The sequence below is a fragment of the Oncorhynchus keta genome, chromosome 1 (genome assembly GCF_023373465.1).
Source record: "Oncorhynchus keta strain PuntledgeMale-10-30-2019 chromosome 1, Oket_V2, whole genome shotgun sequence".
NCBI lineage: Eukaryota > Metazoa > Chordata > Actinopteri > Salmoniformes > Salmonidae > Oncorhynchus > Oncorhynchus keta.
In genome coordinates, this window is record NC_068421.1 from 66,441,004 (window position 1) to 66,459,925 (window position 18,922).

The 18,922-nt window shown below is 46.5% G+C and overlaps 1 protein-coding gene across 12 annotated transcripts in view; it reads left to right on the forward strand.

The window, feature by feature from the left end:
- LOC118381985 (xenotropic and polytropic retrovirus receptor 1 homolog) overlaps positions 1-18,922 on the forward strand; it is a 100,203-nt gene that overhangs the window by 54,750 nt on the left and 26,531 nt on the right. For all 12 annotated transcript variants that reach the window (XM_052458150.1, XM_052458161.1, XM_052458181.1 and 9 more), the window contains exons 3-8: positions 8,744-8,845; positions 11,298-11,515; positions 12,627-12,776; positions 12,982-13,065; positions 16,235-16,316; positions 16,503-16,690. In XM_052458150.1, coding sequence (XP_052314110.1) covers positions 8,744-8,845; positions 11,298-11,515; positions 12,627-12,776; positions 12,982-13,065; positions 16,235-16,316; positions 16,503-16,690 — 824 coding nt within the window. The remainder of the gene's footprint in view (positions 1-8,743; positions 8,846-11,297; positions 11,516-12,626; positions 12,777-12,981; positions 13,066-16,234; positions 16,317-16,502; positions 16,691-18,922) is intronic.

Consider the following 18,922-nt stretch of genomic DNA (forward strand, 5'->3'; position numbering starts at 1 on the left):
TTTGGAGGCAGTGAGGAGGTTTTAGAGAGAGAGAGAGAGAGAGAGAGAGAGAGAGAGAGACTTTCTAAAGTAAACCAGTGAGTTGAGATCAACAGACATGCCTAGTTGTATTCAATTGTAGCCCACTGCTGCCTCTGACCTCCCATCCTTATGAGGACAGGGAGGACACAGTAAGTGGAGGAGATTTAAAGCCTTGTTAGCTAAATGGAAGAAGTGATTAAGAGTCCATTCATAGTAAATATGCTTCCTGTGCTGTGGGTTTCTTTATGCCTGGCTGGAGGATTGTGTGGTCTACTTCCTCTGTGGCCTCTGTAACTCCTTCTGACTCTATCCTCCTTCTTCCACAGCTCAACTATTAAACAAGCCCCTTAGTCTAAATGACTCCGTCTCTACTGCATAGAGAGAGGCCCACTGGGTGTGTATGCACTGTGGTGCTCTGAGGGCTATGTATCCAGTGGATTGCCCTAAATGCTGTAACTGTCCGACTGTATCACAGTGGTGATGGAAACAGTGCAGGGCAGTGGTGAGTACAACGGCAGTCATACACACTCAGAGTCAGATGGTAATTCAATGTTTCCACTTCAGGAGTCCCCAAAACAATTGCAGGAGCATCTTTAGGTCAAGAGAGAGATACAGCAATGATAAATATGGCATAAATGACCCATGTGGTTAGAAGCATCTTGTTGTCAGACTCTCTTGTTCTCAGACTCTCAATGATTGGTCATTGTTTTGACTTAAAGAGGATGGACAACAGAACTCTGGAAGGTAATTGGGTCAAAGCTATTGTGAAAGTTTTACTATAGTACTATATGGAGGAAAATTGAAGAAGTTCTAATGAAAGTATGACAAAATTCCCTTTGGTTTAGGAGCGTTGCTCTAATGCGGTTTGAGGGATGTAGGCTATGATAAAGGGATATATTAAAACATCCTTCTATGGGTGAGAGGAGAGAAGCCAATTTGTCTTTAATTCATGGTTTTGACATTCATTCCTATCTTGGTGCAGAAATTGCCTGAAAGTACACCAGACAACTTATTCTGTATATCAGGCTTTTTTCTTATCCGAAATGTTTTTACTTCACTCAAAAGCTGTTTCAGAACCTTGGACAGCGCTTTCAACTACAGCAAACGGATCTCCTGATTTTTTTTGTAACATTCTCAGTGCGTGCACTTCAAAGGATGGGATGATTTTCAGCTCAATCAACAACTTCTTTTTTTCCTTAAGACATGGCATATATTAACAAAAGCAATAAAAGGCATTCACTACCTCCAGCATAATCGAGTTAGCTGCAGTGTGTTTTATTAAGTAGTGAACTGGTGAATGTTTCATGATTCATTCTCCCTGTGTGTCTCTTTGTCTCACTGAGCTGGTGTAATATTCCATATTATATCCTTCTCCTGTCTCAGTATCCCTCTTGGTCCCTCAGATCATTTCATATCCCATCTGGTCTTGACTCCTTCCTGCCACTAATGTATTCAACTGGTGCAATATCTGCAGGCTGCCGGGAATCCAACCTAAACATACACACACACACACACACACACTAATCAATGCACCGGATAAACAAACACCTCTCTCAAGTTGTAAAGTGGCCTCTTGAAAAGTGATTCCTACCTTACTATTACTACTGTGTTTGAGTTGCTTACTTAGCAGGCAGTTTTTATTTATACTCCTCCTTATTCGGGCTGATAAACCACTCCGGACCTACAGTAGCAGGCTAGCCTAGTTAATGTTCATTCTGAATGGTCTCCTGGCTCCACAAACTGCATGATTGTTATAATGAATTGTGGCTGGAGGGGGGAATGGGAAGAGGAACAAAGCGGAGGAGGGGTTGGGTTGGTGTGGGGGCACTGTCTGCATGGTTTTGCTTCATGGTTATCCTGTATGTCTGGAACAAGAGGATGTAGAATGGAAGCACTGCTCTGTGTGAGGGCACTTTCTCTTTCTCTCCCAAACAAGGCTTCCTTCCTCCTCAGATAGGGGGAAACCTGAGAATAATGCCAGCTGAGGCAGCACCCGAGCACTCCCACCCACTCTCTCAGTTCAATACAGGAAGGTGATACGATAAGAAAAGACCCTGTCTAATGTGGGCAGGTCGTAGAGTCCTCACAGCACCTACGATAATAGAGCTTTAAAAAATATATATAGCCACCTCTGGTAAAGTTCCATTCCATTAAAATGATTTAACTCAGGTTGAGTGGAAAGAGATGAGGGACATTAATTTCATGAATATAGTGGCAGTAACTGCACTTTCAGCTAATGATGATGCCAGAAGGACATGGGTGATAAACAGCAATGAGGTGTCATTACATGGCTTAAATGAGGTGTAAAATGACTGGGGCTGATATAGCTGTGTCTGTGTGAGACTCGGAGAAGGATCCATGTCATGTTCTCTCGCCTGGCTTCACATTCAGGATAATGGGAGATGACGACATCACTGGTCCCAACATAAAGGGGCACATCACCCCTCTCCTCTGGGCCAATCATACTCCATGTTCCTGTCACACTCCCAGTGATAAACGCCACAATATGAAGACATTCAGTAAAAACGGACAGAGGAAAATGGACTATGGGCATAAAATGGAACACCGGTACATCAGCTTGATTTTCTCCTATGGGTCAAACAACCAGGAATAAAGACTTCCACTTTACCTGTTGATTAGGCTATAAACAACCCTCTCCTTCGTCTGAAAACTACAGTACTATATCCTGTCACCCACAACACCTCATGTTTCTTTCTGTGTGTGTGTGTGTGTTCGTACAGCAAGGGAGCGTTAGAGCCTCTGACATGGTGGAGAGCTCATGTTTTCTCATCTCCACTTGGGGGTTTGTGTGAAAGATTTATGTGGAGGCTTGATGGGGTGGGTCAGGAGGGGAGATTTGAGTCAGGTCTGGAGAAGTTGCTCGTGCTCCTTATGATTTATTTACACCACAGAAGGGAAAGGGGCTGCCCACCATTATGCAACCTGCAAGGGAATTGTTTTTCTCAGAGAAGACCAGATTGTTTTTCTGACAGAAGACCTTGAATGAACACAATGTAGGCAGTAAATTTAATCATTTGTCTTCAGATATAGAACATTTTATTCAGATCCCCTTATTTTTCTCACTTTTGACCTGCATAAAGGTCAAGAGGATATCAAAGGCTGTAGAAATTATTCATGGTTGCTCTCCTATTGTTGTATTGATTTATCATGAGGTAGACTAATATGTTACTGCTTCCACCAGTAACCCAAGGACGTGTCCCCACTGGACTGGGCATCACTGATAACAGCTGAGCAAGAGCTGTCCATATTCCTGAACCTCATCTTACAGGAGCACTGGGAACCAGTGAATGCACATAGGGTTAATCATGGCTTGATAAAGATGGCTGCTAACAGTTTGTGTAGGTTTAGATCATATATTTATTAGATGTGCAATTATTGTAATTATTGCGACAGTGAAGCACTTTTTATTATTTTGGCTCTACACTTCAAAAGTCTAGATTTGAAATGATACAATTAATATGAGGCTAAAGTGCAGACTGTCCACTTTCATTTGAGGGTATTTTGTACCCATATTGGGTGAACCGTTTAGAAATTACAGCACTTTTTGTACATAGTGCATCTCTAATTTTCTCACTCGTCATTATTCATGATTAATTCAGGATTATCCATAATAATGGTAGCGTCGACATTCATGTAGAAGTGTTTCGAAACATATAATATTCTTATTTACAATTAAAGTGACTAAAATGACACAATACATTATTTACCATTAATAACTATTGGGCACAAAAACAACCAAAACAACAACCAAAACAAAGAGCAAACACATCCAACAAATGTGTAGAGTCACCCAACATGAATATGGGAACAAATACTTAACTTTTTACTACTTTAATAAACATATAAGTGAATTTGTCCCGATACTTTTGCTTTTGGAGTATAGGAAAAAAATGCTTCACTGTCCCAATAATTCGGGAGGGTACTGTATATTCACAAACACATGCATCCTTATGCACACACAAACACTCACAAACACTTGGACTCACCCATCCTTCCACAACAGAATAATAAAGTGCCTTTCTTTTCCTGGCTGCTCTAAAGCACTTAAGCTTTACTCACGTCCCTCTTGTGACTGCCATGAGCGTCACCAGCTGACGGATTGAAACAGGATGGCGAACGGCAGTATGTAGGCCATGCTGGGAAGCCCCTCTGTACTCGGACTGTGGCGCATACCCCACCCACTTCAAGCACCTACAGGAAATGGCCGTGATATGCAGCGCTTGTTAACACATCTTGATCAAACTGAAAGCTTACTTTTTAGACTTACTATACCCAGTAACTACTGAAACAAACACAACTAAGAAACCATGAAGGAAAACAAAGAAATGACTACTTACCCAGCCATGAGACACTCTGTCGCGAGTAAAAGGTTACAAACCTCAGAGCTCCATCATGTCACTATATAGACAAAACATCATGGAGCTCACCTCAAAAGAAAGAGTAGAACCTTGCTCAGTGCTGACAGAGAGGTGAAATACTAATGTCCAACAAACACTATCAAACAGCACAAGATGAGGTGGCCAGAGTATCCATCTTCACACAGAGCCCCCAGGGACAAAACTGTTACTCTCCTCGGAGTCATTTCATCATCATCCTACTGCCTGCACCACACACTTACGCGCACACACATATCCACCTAAGCGCTCACTTATCCCTGTAATGTTAGGGCAGATACTGCTGCAGGAAGCCATTTAGTGACGGCTGGTGGAGACAGCTTTGGTATGGCCCAGCCTGTTTGCTGTGGCTCTGGGTCTTTGTAGCAGAGTGCTGTTTGGGGCAGTAGTGGGCTGGACTGGTTGCCTTGAGGGATGTTGGCTGTTAGCTGTGCCACAGTACCACTCTGAGGATAATGAGCTCAGGGAGAGGCCCTCCAGAGCTGCCTGTCAGAGGGACACTGGGGAGGATGGTACCATTGGACTATGAGTGGGCTTGGCTGTCTCATCACCAGCCAGTGGTGCAATAATGAGGCTCCATACAGTGATGGAGAGAAGACATTGAGTTCAGATAAATACAGACATTTTTGATAAATGGGAATAAACACACTAAATACCGTCTATGATTTAACTCATATTTTTTTCCTCTGCAATTAAGCTGTTTATTTCTGTCCTTTGTTTTTGTTGAAAATAAATTAGCACAGACAGTTTGTACTTTACTCTAACTCTGTGAGCCTAATTATATTGATTCATGCAGATTTTAGTAAGGTTGAGGTGAAGCAAATGAGGGTAGAGTGTTGGTTATAGAGACGTTTTTGCATCAGAGGCATGGTGAATACTCAATGTGTAGCTGCAGGGACGGCGCTGCCTCTCGCTCCTTTGTTCTCACACGCCACACATGCTCACGCACACACATGCGCACACACACTTCTACACGTGCACGAATACACACAGACACAGTCTCCTGGGGACCAGCAGACCTCCTCAGTAGAGCTTCAGCGGGGGGAGATAGGGGTCAGTAGAACTTCAGCGGGGGGAGATAGGGTTCAGTAGAGCTTCAGCGGGGGAGAGGGGATAGAGCTTCAGCGGGGGGAGATAGGGGTCAGTAGAACTTCAGCGGGGGGAGATAGGGGTCAGTAGAGCTTCGGGGAGATAGTCAGTAGAACTTCAGCGGGGGAGATAGGGGTCAGTAGAACTTCAGCGGGGGGAGATAGGGGTCAGTAGATCTTCAGCGGGGGGAGATAGGGGTCAGTAGAGCTTCAGCGGGGGAGATAGGGTCAGTAGAACTTCAGCAGTAGAGGGGTCAGTAGAGTTCAGCGGGGGAGATAGGAGTCAGTAGATCTTCAGCGGGGGGAGATAGGGGTCAGTAGATCTTCAGTAGCGGGGGAGAGGGGTCAGTAGAGTTCAGCGGGGGAGGGGGAGATAGGGGTCAGTAGAACGTCAGCGGGGGGAGATAGGAGTCAGTAGATCTTCAGCGGGGGGAGATAGGGGTCAGTAGATCTTCAGCAGGGGGAGATAGGGGTCAGTAGAGTGTCAGCGGGGGGAGATAGGGGTCAGTAGAGTGTCAGCGGGGGAGATAGGGGTCAGTAGAACTTCAGTAGTGTCAGGGGGAGATAGGGGTCAGTAGATCTTCAGTAGATCTTCAGGGGGAGATAGGGGTCAGTAGATCTTCAGCAGGGGAGATAGGGGTCAGTAGAGTGTCAGCGGGGGAGATAGGGTCAGTAGAGTGTCGGGGGGGGGGGAGATAGGGGTCAGTAGAGTGTCAGCGGGGGGAGATAGGGGGTAGAGTGAGCGGGGGAGATAGGAGTCAGTAGATCTTCAGCGGGGGAGGGGTCAGTAGAGTGTCAGCGGGGGGGAGATAGGGGTCAGTAGAGTGTCAGCGGGGGGAGATAGGGGTCAGTAGAGTGTCAGCGGGGGGAGATAGGGGTCAGTAGAGTGTCAGCGGGGGGAGATAGGGGTCAGTAGAACTTCAGCGGGGGAGATAGGGGTGAGGGGTCACTCCACGGCCCTCTACCTACCTTTCTCTCCAGGCTTTCCTCTCCTCCATTTCCTCTCATAACATAATCTCTGATCATTTCATCCAAAGTCCACATCCCTCTTATTTCGCTTTCTTCCTTCATCTGCCTCCTCCCTCAGTTGTTGTCATGTAGACTAGTTCCAGTGTTCTATAACCTCTTCCTTTGGGATCTTGTATTTGACCTGGTTTTGCAGCGGTATTGCAGTGCCCTGTTCTCACAGGCTTGTTCTCTACACTTATCCCAGTCTGTGCTGGGAGGACTGGCAACCAGCCAGACGATGTAAAATGGCTAAACTCTCCATTGATATGTCCTGGTCCAAGGTGTGTTGTGACTGCAATGGAATTAGGAAGTGAGGGAGTGAACTTCCATCCCTCATTCCTCATGCAGATAGCTAGCTGCTGCCTCTCATCCTCCTCTCATTCTCCTCTCCTCCTCCTCTCATCCTCCTCTCATCCTCCTCTCATCCTCCTCTCATCCTCCTCTCATCCTCCTCTCTTCTATTCCAGACAGGAGGGGATGAGGTGTGTGGGTGTACACTGTAAGGCACTCACACACTCCTGACCTACACTTAACACTGGCTATGACCCACTGATGCCAGCTGTGTCTTACAGCACACACATTCTGATCTCTCTTTATGTCTCAGTTCTGAACAGTTGAGCATGGCTGCTGTTGTTTTATTTTTGTTCATTGATGATGTTGTTTTTGATGTTTAATGAGGACTGCAAGATGCCTCTGTCATGAGGTTAGTCTGAACTGCAGTAAGGGGACACATCTCCCCAGCACTATCAGAGTGAATCATCATATAAAGTCCCTTATGAGGAAGTTTCAACCACTGAACATGATTCAATTCACTAATTATTGATATACAGATGTGTTTCTAATTTTGTATATAAATCTGCACATCGCTTGACTGGCTCACTGACCCCAAGGAACATTTTCACAGCCTTTTACTGAACACTCAGTCTCTCCTTGGATTCTCTGTATGCAGGTGAATAGAGCAGGAATATTGACAGCCTACACAGCCTTAGGCATCTTTTTGCTTTTACTAAGAACAGAATGGAATGCCTCTCCATCTAAAGGTTTCAACTTGCATTAAAGGGCCATTTCATATGATAGGTTAGCTGACATTTCTATTATAACCCCACTCTTGCACAAACATTTAGCAGAGATAGTGTGATGGATGGTGTGATGTATCCCTGGCTGTGGCATTTAGATAGAACATCAATGATGCATCAGTACTGGTGTCAACTAGCAAGTCTGGCCAGGCTAACATTGATAAGAGAGTGATCGTGATGGATAATCATTGAAAATAATGCATGTTTTAGTAGCAGAGAGAGGATATTAAGATGCACATTCTCTCAGTGTGCAGGTCCTCTTTGTCTCTGTCTTTCTCAGTCCCAGGAGATGAGGTCTATCTCTTACACTGTGACTCTCTACTCTAAGGATCACAGTCAAATATTGCCAGCTGTTATAGATGGATGGGTTTTGGAACTTGTGGTCACTATAAATAAAATCATTAGAACTATAGCCTGTTGATCCTGTGCTGTGGACCTGTGGTCAGACTTTAAGCTGTGGCTGGGACAGTGCCCTGTGGCCCTGGTCCTCTTGGCTGCTATTGTCTTTACTGGAACGCCAGTGGGCCAAGCTGGGCTAAGGTTAATGGGGATGGGGTGGGGGGAGCATGGGATGCAGAGAGGGGGAGGAGTCCCCCAGGCAACTCATAGGGGTGTTGGGTTACTCTGTGTACTGGATGAGCAACACCAAGTAAGAAGACAGAAGAGGGAAGGGAAGGGACAAATTAAATGTATCCTTATTTAGAACTGTGCCACTGTGCTTGTCCCCAACATTTAATGACCGTCAGAGGAACGAGAGTGGCAGGGGCGTTTTGGTGTCTTTTCTGGGCTGAACAGTACACTGTCAATCAAGCCATTTTTAACCGTTTTGTTTCTCTTGGTACCCTGGTCTGAATGAAAGCATTGTTTAAGTGCATTGATGCTTGTTGAAGGAGGATCATCTTGAAAAGGGATGTGAATGTAATCATAAGCCAAACTGATAGGCTACCTGTTTAGCTCCAAGCTGTGGTCATATTCATCTAGGTCAATCATTTCCAGATGCATACATTTTGAAAATGTCTATAATGATGTGTGCATTAATTGTTTTTCATTGGTTAAATAATGTTTTTATGTTGAATGTTTTGTTCGAAACGTGACCTTTCTCTCTCTCTCTCCGTCTCTTTTTTCCCCCCTCCAGTTACAGATGAAGACACTGTCAAGAGATACTACGCCAAGTTTGAGGAGAGGTTTTTTCAGAATTGTGAGAAGGAGCTTTTGAAGATCAACACATTTTATTCAGGTAGGCTAATTTGATGGAGCAGTGCTACTATGCTATGCTATGCTATGCTATTCTATGCTATGCTATGCTATGCTATGCTATGCTATGCAAGTTTGTCTCTCTGACTAAGTTAGACCACCCCTTTGATTTTCTGTGAGCATCTGCAGTTTGTCCACTCGTAGTTACTTATAATGCCATAATAACTAATGCCTGCAGTGCAATGGGAGTAGCCAGTAATTTACTTGACCTCTTGCACATACGGTTGTCATGTTGAGTGATAACCTTTATTTGGGTGCCAACTACGTGATGTTTTGTAGAACTGTATTTAATGGGTTGATGCTGCCTGGCAACATGGACATTTGATATATTCTGAATCCCATTACCAACGAGTACATACTTTATTGGTAATGGTACGAGTTAGACAGGAAGCCAACAAAATATAGAAAAGGGGCATTCATTAGTGTCTACTTTAATTTGCTTTTCCTTAAAACCTCCCCTCCCATCCCCTTCAGAGTTGAGGCTTTGCCAGAAGTTGAAATAAACTCAGACCAGGTTGGACTGCCAAAGAGAACTGGCACTCTGATCAACATCCTGTTGCTCCTCGTTTTTATCTTCCCTGAAAACAAGGATTTCCCATCACTGTTGCTCATTAAGCACATCCAGCAGAATGAGTCTGAGTATTTTATTTGTTTTATCTTCAATTAACTAGGCAATTCAGTTAAGAACAAATTCTAATTTTCAATGACGGCCTAGGTGGGTTATCACCCAATGACGGTGTGTTTAACTGCCTTGTTCAGGGGCAGAACGACAGATTTTTACCTTGTCAGCTCGGGGATTCAATCTTGCAACCTTTTGGTTACTAGCCCAACGCTTTAACCACTAGGCTACCTGCCGCCCCACATCAAGGCCAGACATCTGGCTTTACTAGAATAAATCTGTCTCAATTCAGATTATAAGGAAATCTATAGTAAATGTTGTTTTTCGCAGTGTTAGGTCTTCTTGGCTGGCTTGTAGCCCAGCCACAGTCAGTCACTTCACTCTCGGACTCCAGACTGCAGCGTCATAATCTCTCATTTTCTACGCCTGGATGTGTTGTATATCCTTCTAGCCGGATGTTGGGATGAAACAAGCAATTACTGAATCTTGTTGGACAGACATCGTTATCTCCCTCTTTTCATGTCTTGTTCAAGGTGTGAGCTTTACATAAGAGAGTCGTCGCCTCCGCAGAGAGCTGTAGCAAGCAGCTTCCCTCTTCTGAAAGGGGTCATCGACCCCCTTAAGTTAACCTGGAGCAGTACATTTAACTCTATGCCAGTGAGAAAAACCAAGGCACAACACAGTCTCTGTTAAATGCTGTCACAATATCTAAAATATTTGTATGTATCCTCAGATATAGACTCCAGAGACAATATTTGACCTGTGGCTGATCCTGGCAAAGCTCAGACGTTAAGGCTTATTTTAGTCTCTTCAGCCTGCATACCATTCTGACACCTTTGTCTGTACACACAAATCTACCCAGGCTTCATTTCTTCCAATTTAGGTCAAGTGTGTGAGTCTTGACTTTCTCACGCCTCATGTTAAGTCATGACTTGATCCATGCAGAGCGGCAGATAGAGACCCTCTGGACAGGGTAGACAGTGTCAGTGACATAATCTACTGTTATCCTGTGAGGGATTACTCTAATTTTAGCCATCAAAAGAGCAGGCATTCCTGTGAGTCGAGTACTGTGAAATTCCGAGGCTGTGTTTGCAACTGAGCGTTAAAGTAACCAATTAACCCACTGCACCTAACGTAACACCCCTGTCTTCACTGATTGACCGTGGGGAACATGAGACGGTGCTTCGTCATTGTCACAAACACATGCAGGCAGGGCCTCTCTGCCCTGCCATTGACCAGGCGGTCTAGTTGTGAATCAGGACTGAAGAGGTCTATTGCAGAACCCTCTCTCCAGCCTTGGCCTATGAATAGGATGTGGTGGGGTGCAGAGTGCAGACACAGGCGGAGGTGACAGTGGAGGATATGTGCCAAAGCCGGGCTCGAGGAGTTCAGTCCTGGAATGTGTTCGTGGGACTGGGATGGGGAGGCTGGGGGAGAATGAGGGCCATGTTCCAGATCTACTCAGGTTCCCCCCTGCCCTGCTGCTGTCTCTCTCAGGAGGGAAATGAACCCTGTCATGACCCTGGTAATGGGCCTGCCGAGGGCTGCATTTACACGTCTGCAGAACCTAATACTCCTCTTTTCACTTCTCCGTAATGGAGAGGAGGGCAGGGAGAAGTGTGTTTACCTCTGGCTGGATTTACTGCAGGGCTGTTAATGCAAGCTAATGTTTCTGACAGTCTCAGTGCAGTAGAAGTTACTCTCAAAACCACTAGAAATTTCCACGAGACATCAGCAGAGTGAAATCAAATCTGTCTTTGTCATACTGACACTGTTGCTCACTCGGTTGTTCTCCATATCTCCTTCCCTCATGCAGAGAAACTTGCGGAAGCCCAGAGGCGTTTTGCCACCCTGCAGAATGAGCTGCAGTCGTCTCTGGATGCGCAGCGTGAGAGCAATGCGCCAGGTCTGCGGAAACGCAAGACAGTGTTCCACCTGTCCCAGGAGGAACGCTGCAAACACCGCAACATCAAGGACCTACAGCTGGCCTTCTCCGAGTTCTACCTCAGCCTCATCCTACTGCAGAACTACCAGGTTGGTACCCTAAACCCTACACACCACCCCTAGGTACTTCCTCATCCGGAGGCAGAACTACCAGGTTGGTACCCTTAACCCTACACACCACCCCTAGGTACTTCCTCATCCGGAGGCAGAACTACCAGGTTGGTACCCTAAACCCTACACACCACCCCGAGGTACTTCCTCATCCGGAGGCAGAACTACCAGGTTGGTACCCTAAACCCTACACACCACCCCTAGGTACTTCCTCATCCGGAGGCAGAACTACCAGATTGGTACCCTAAACCCTACACACCTCCCTAGGTACTTCCTCATCCGGAGGCAGAACTACCAGGTTGGTACCCTAAACCCTACACACCACCCCTAGGTACTTCCTCATCCGGAGGCAGAACTACCAGGTTGGTACCCTAAACTCTACACACCACCCCGAGGTACTTCCTCATCCGGAGGCAGAACTACCATGTTGGTACCCTAAACCCTACACACCACCCCTAGGTACTTCCTCATCCGGAGGCAGAACTACCAGGTTGGTACCCTAAACCCTACACACCACCCCTAGGTACTTCCTCATTCCGGAGGCACCTACACACCACCCCGAGGTACTTCCTCATCCGGAGGCAGAACTACCAGGTTGGTACCCTAAACTCTACACACCACCCTTAGGTACTTCCTCATCCGGAGGCAGAACTACCAGGTTGGTACCCTAAACCCTGCACACCACACCTAGGTACTTCCTCATCCGGAGGCAGAACTACCAGGTTGGTACCCTAAACCCTACACACCACTCCTAGGCAGTTCCTCAACCTCATCCTACTGCAGAACTACCAAGTTGGTAACCTTAACCCTAAACCCTACACACTACCCCTAGATACTACCTCAGTCTCATCCTGATGCGGAACTACCAGGTGAAACAGTCAGCCTATCTACACTCTCTCATCTTTCTGCAAATATCTCTGCATCTTACTACCTCTCCATCCACCTCTCTCTAGTGGTGTGTCTTTCTTCTCTGTTCCTCTCTTTATCTCAGCAGTTCAGTTTTTCTCAACCGTTTAATCGTTGTCTCCTTCTCCCTCTCTGCATCTCTTGCTCAGTTCAGACTTAACCCCCCGATTTGTCTTTCTCCCAGAATCTGAACTTCACAGGCTTCCGTAAGATCCTGAAGAAGCATGATAAGATCCTGGAGACTCCCCGTGGGGCTGACTGGCGCGTGGCCCATGTGGAGGTGGCCCCCTTCTACACTTGTAAGAAGATCACCCAGCTCATTTCTGAGACTGAGGTAAGTATGGAACAGAAGCACCTGACTGTGGAGGTCAAAGCATTGTTTAGGTTGATATTCATTATCAATCATCTGTTTTAACCACAAAATTGCTAATTCTGGCAAAATCGGATCCCGGTGTTTGACTTTTGCTCTTTAATATGTTGTATTGGATTTGAACTTGTTCCTGGATGAACAGTAGTGACATGTGTGTTGTGTTTGTCAGGCTGTGGTGACGACAGAGCTGGAGGGAGGGGACCGTCAGAAGGCAATGAAGAGGCTGAGAGTGCCTCCACTGGGGGCAGCACAGGTGAGAGAGACTGACACCACAGGTTTACTAGAGGGTGTATGTTAGTTAGTGTACAATTAACCAATTAGATCATCCCCACCATAATTCCCTGCCAGCGCCAGGATCTCATCAACATAAACGTCGTATGGTAGAGTGACACACTTCCCACTCTTCATGTCCTTCCTGCTGTGTGTGTATACATTAGAGGTATGTGACACACACACCATATTCATCCCCACAGTATTGATCCTGTAAGAGGCTCTCCATACTAGACTGGAAAAAGAGCTTAGACAGACAGACAGACAGACAGACAGACAGACAGACAGACAGACAGACAGACAGACAGACAGACAGACAGACATCCATCCATCCATCCATCCATCCATCCATCCATCCATCCATCCATCCATCCATCCATCCATCTCCTTCATATTTATCCTTCATATTTATAGTTGTATTGATATCAATGTCATGTCCACCCTGAATTATGCCAGATCCAAATGGCTTGTCCAGACTCCTGTGGGAACATTTATAGGAAGTGTATTTTTAGCACGTACAAAAGTACTTGACGATAACACATGTTAATGTAAATACACTACCTATAAGGTGCATTGAACAGGTGAACTGGATTCTGTGAATGGCTTCAGCTTCCCTGGATAGGTGTGTCTATCTGTCAAGCTAAATGAATTAGTAACTGCCTAGTGTGGATCTGCAGCTGTGTGCCTGACAACATTACAGTAGAGCAGAGAAGACTGGCAGTCACACAGGCCTAGTAACTGCCTAGTGTGGATCTGCAGCTGTGTGCCTGACAACATTACAGTAGAGCAGAGAAGACTGGCAGTCACACAGGCCTAGTAACTGCCTAGTGTGGATCTGCAGCTGTGTGCCTGACAACATTACAGTAGAGCAGAAGACTGGCAGTCACACAGGCCTAGTAACTGCCTAGTGTGGATCTGCAGCTGTGTGCCTGACAACATTACAGTAGAGCAGAAGACTGGCAGTCACACAGGCCTAGTAACTGCCTAGTGTGGATCTGCAGCTGTGTGCCTGACAACATTACAGTAGAGCAGAGAAGACTGGCAGTCACACAGGCCTAGTAACTGCCTAGTGTGGATCTGCAGCTGTGTGCCTGACAACATTACAGTAGAGCAGAGAAGACTGGCAGTCACACAGGCCTAGTAACTGCCTAGTGTGGATCTGCAGCTGTGTGCCTGACAACATTACAGTAGAGCAGAGAAGACTGGCAGTCACACAGGCCTAGTAACTGCCTAGTGTGGATCTGCAGCTGTGTGCCTGACAACATTACAGTAGAGCAGAGAAGACTGGCAGTCACACAGGCCTAGTAACTGCCTAGTGTGGATCTGCAGCTGTGTGCCTGAACATTACAGTAGAGCAGAGAAGACTGGCAGTCACACAGGCCTAGTAACTGCCTAGTGTGGATCTGCAGCTGTGTGCCTGACAACATTACAGTAGAGCAGAGAAGACTGGCAGTCACACAGGCCTAGTAACTGCCTAGTGTGGATCTGCAGCTGTGTGCCTGACAACATTACAGTAGAGCAGAAGACTGGCAGTCACACAGGCCTAGTAACTGCCTAGTGTGGATCTGCAGCTGTGTGCCTGACAACATTACAGTAGAGCAGAGAAGACTGGCAGTCACACAGGCCTAGTAACTGCCTAGTGTGGATCTGCAGCTGTGTGCCTGACAACATTACAGTAGAGCAGAGAAGACTGGCAGTCACACAGGCCTAGTAACTGCCTAGTGTGGATCTGCAGCTGTGTGCCTGACAACATTACAGTAGAGCAGAGAAGACTGGCAGTCACACAGGCCTAGTAACTGCCTAGTGTGGATCTGCAGCTGTGTGCCTGACAACATTACAGTAGAGCAGAGAAGACTGGCAGTCACACAGGCCTAGTAACTGCCTAGTGTGGATCTGCAGCTGTGTGCCTGACAACATTACAGTAGAGCAGAGAAGACTGGCAGTCACACAGGCCTAGTAACTGCCTAGTGTGGATCTGCAGCTGTGTGCCTGAACATTACAGTAGAGCAGAGAAGACTGGCAGTCACACAGGCCTAGTAACTGCCTAGTGTGGATCTGCAGCTGTGTGCCTGACAACATTACAGTAGAGCAGAGAAGACTGGCAGTCACACAGGCCTAGTAACTGCCTAGTGTGGATCTGCAGCTGTGTGCCTGACAACATTACAGTAGAGCAGAGAAGACTGGCAGTCACACAGGCCTAGTAACTGCCTAGTGTGGATCTGCAGCTGTGTGCCTGACAACATTACAGTAGAGCAGAGAAGACTGGCAGTCACACAGGCCTAGTAACTGCCTAGTGTGGATCTGCAGCTGTGTGCCTGACAACATTACAGTAGAGCAGAGAAGACTGGCAGTCACACAGGCCTAGTAACTGCCTAGTGTGGATCTGCAGCTGTGTGCCTGACAACATTACAGTAGAGCAGAGAAGACTGGCAGTCACACAGGCCTAGTAAATGCCTAGTGTGGATCTGCAGCTGTGTGCCTGACAACATTACAGTAGAGCAGAGAAGACTGGCAGTCACACAGGCCTAGTAACTGCCTAGTGTGGATCTGCAGCTGTGTGCCTGACAACATTACAGTAGAGCAGAGAAGACTGGCAGTCACACAGGCCTAGTAACTGCCTAGTGTGGATCTGCAGCTGTGTGCCTGACAACATTACAGTAGAGCAGAGAAGACTGGCAGTCACACAGGCCTAGTAACTGCCTAGTGTGGATCTGCAGCTGTGTGCCTGACAACATTACAGTAGAGCAGAGAAGACTGGCAGTCACACAGGCCTAGTAACTGCCTAGTGTGGATCTGCAGCTGTGTGCCTGACAACATTACAGTAGAGCAGAGCAGACTGGCAGTCACACAGGCCTAGTAACTGCCTAGTGTGGATCTGCAGCTGTGTGCCTGACAACATTACAGTAGAGCAGAGAAGACTGGCAGTCACACAGGCCTAGTAACTGCCTAGTGTGGATCTGCAGCTGTGTGCCTGACAACATTACAGTAGAGCACAGAAGACTGGCAGTCACACAGGCCTAGTAACTGCCTAGTGTGGATCTGCAGCTGTGTGCCTGACAACATTACAGTAGAGCAGAGCAGACTGGCAGTCACACAGGCCTAGTAACTGGTAATTGCTCATCTCTGTCATTCTCTGCTTTTCCTTCCTGCAGCCTGCTCTAGCCTGGACTACCTTCCGCGTTGGCCTCTACTGTGGGGTCTTCATCGTCCTCTCTATCTCCTTCATCCTCAGTGGTACATTCACACACAACCATGCTAATAAGGCCTTTTTACTGGGGGATTAACAGATACACAGGATATGGGGCTTGCCATTAGTGGGGAGCTCAAGTTAGTAGTGCATACTGTATTTTATGACAAGACTGTAGCCTCAGATATTTTGATGGAGAATTAGATTATTTAATTGCTATTATTATTTTGCAGGTGCTGTACTCATCCGGTATGAGAACGTGTGGCCTCTGGTGCGTATCTACCGTGGTGGCTTCCTGCTGATCGAGTTCCTCTTCCTGTTGGGCATTAACACGTACGGCTGGCGCCAGGCGGGGGTCAACCACGTGCTCATCTTTGAGCTGAACCCTCGCAGCAACCTCTCCCACCAGCACCTGTTTGAGGTAAGGGAGAGGGGAGAACCAGGGGGTACAAAAGGACAATAACAAGAATCAAGCCAGACAGTACACTGAGACAACTACTGGTAATAATAGAGAGAACAAATTATATTGTGTGACCACCACAGAGAGAATGATATTGTTTGACCACCACAGAGAGAATGATATTGTTTGACCACCACAGAGAGAATGATATTGTTTGACCACCACAGAGAGAATGATATTGTTTGACCACCACAGAGAGAATGGTATTGTTTGACCACCACAGAGAGAATGGTATTGTTTGACCACCACAGAGAGAATGATATTGTTTGACCACCACAGAGAGAATGATATTGTTTGACCACCACAGAGAGAATGATATTGTTTGACCACCACAGAGAGAATGGTCTTGTGTGACCACCAGAGAGAGAATGATATTGTGTGACCACCACAGAGAGAATGGTCTTGTGTGACCACCAGATAGAGAATAATCTTGTGTGACCACCAGAGAGAGAATAATCTTGGGAGACCACCAGAGAGAGAGAATGATCTAGTGTGACCACCAGATAGAGAATGGTCTTGTCTGACAACCAGATAGAGAATGGTATTGTGTGACCACCAGAGAGAGAGAATGATCTAGTGTGACCACCAGATAGAGAATGGTCTTGTCTGACCACCAGATAGAGAATGGTATTGTGTGACCACCACAGAGAGAATGATCTGGTGTGACCACCACAGAGAGAATAATCTTGTGTGACCACCAGAGAGAGAGAACGATCTAGTGTGACCACCAGAGAGAGAATGATCTAGTGTGACCACCAGATAGAGAATGGTATTGTGTGACCACCACAGAGAGAATGATCTGGTGTGACCACCAGAGAGAGAATAATCTTGTGTGACCACCAGAGAGAGAGAATGATCTAGTGTGACCACCAGATAGAGAATGGTATTGTGTGACCACCACAGAGAGAATGATCTTGTGTGACCACCAGAGAGAGAGAATGATCTTGTGTGACCACCAGAGGGAGAATGATCTGGTGTGACCACCACAGAGAGAATGATCTAGTGTGACCACCACAGAGAGAATGATCTCGTGTGACCACCACAGAGAGAATGATCTAGTGTGACCACCACAGAGAGAATGATCTGGTGTGACCACCACAGAGAGAATGATGTCGTGTGACCACCACAGAGAGAATGATCTAGTGTGACCACCACAGAGAGAATGATCTGGTGTGACCACCACAGAGAGAATGATCTAGTGTGACCACCACAGAGAGAATGATCTAGTGTGACCAACATAGAGAGAATGATATTGTTTGACCACCAGAGAGAGAGAATGATCTAGTGTGACCACCAGAGAGAGAGAATGATCTACTGTGACCACCAGAGAGAGAGAATGATCTGTGTGACCACCAGAGGGAGAGAATGATCTAGTGTGACCACCAGAGAGAGAGAGAATGATCTAGTGTGACCACCAGAGAGAGAGAATGATCTAGTGTGACCACCAGAGAGAGAGAATGATCTAGTGACCACCAGAGAGAGAGAATGATCTAGTGTGACCACCAGAGAGAGAGAATGATCTTGTGTGACCACCAGAGGGAGAGAATGATCTAGTGTGACCACCAGAGAGAGAGAATGATCTAGTGTGACCACCAGAGAGAGAGAATGATCTAGTGTGACCACCAGAGAGAGAGAATGATCTAGTGTGACCACCAGAGAGAGAGAATGATCTAGTGTGACCACCAGAGAGAGAGAATGATCTAGTGTGACCACCAGAGAGAGAGAATGAATGATCTAGTGTGTGACCATGATCTAGTGTGACCAGAGAGAGAGAATGATCTAGTGTGACCACCAGAGAGAGAGAGAATGATCTAGTGTGACCACCAGAGAGAGAATGATCTAGTGTGACCACCAGAGTGAGAGAATGATCTAGTGTGACCACCAGAGAGAGAGAATGATCTAGTGTGACCACCAGAGAGAGAGAATGATCTAGTGTGACCACCAGAGAGAGAGAATGATCTAGTGTGACCACCAGAGGGAGAGAATGATCTAGTGTGACCACCAGAGAGAGAGAATGATCTAGTGTGACCACCAGAGAGAGAGAATGATCTAGTGTGACCACCAGAGAGAGAGAATGATCTAGTGTGACCACCACAGAGACAATGATCTAGTGACCACCAGAGGGAGAGAATGATCTAGTGTGACCACCAGAGGGAGAGAATGATCTAGTGTGACCACCAGAGGGAGAGAATG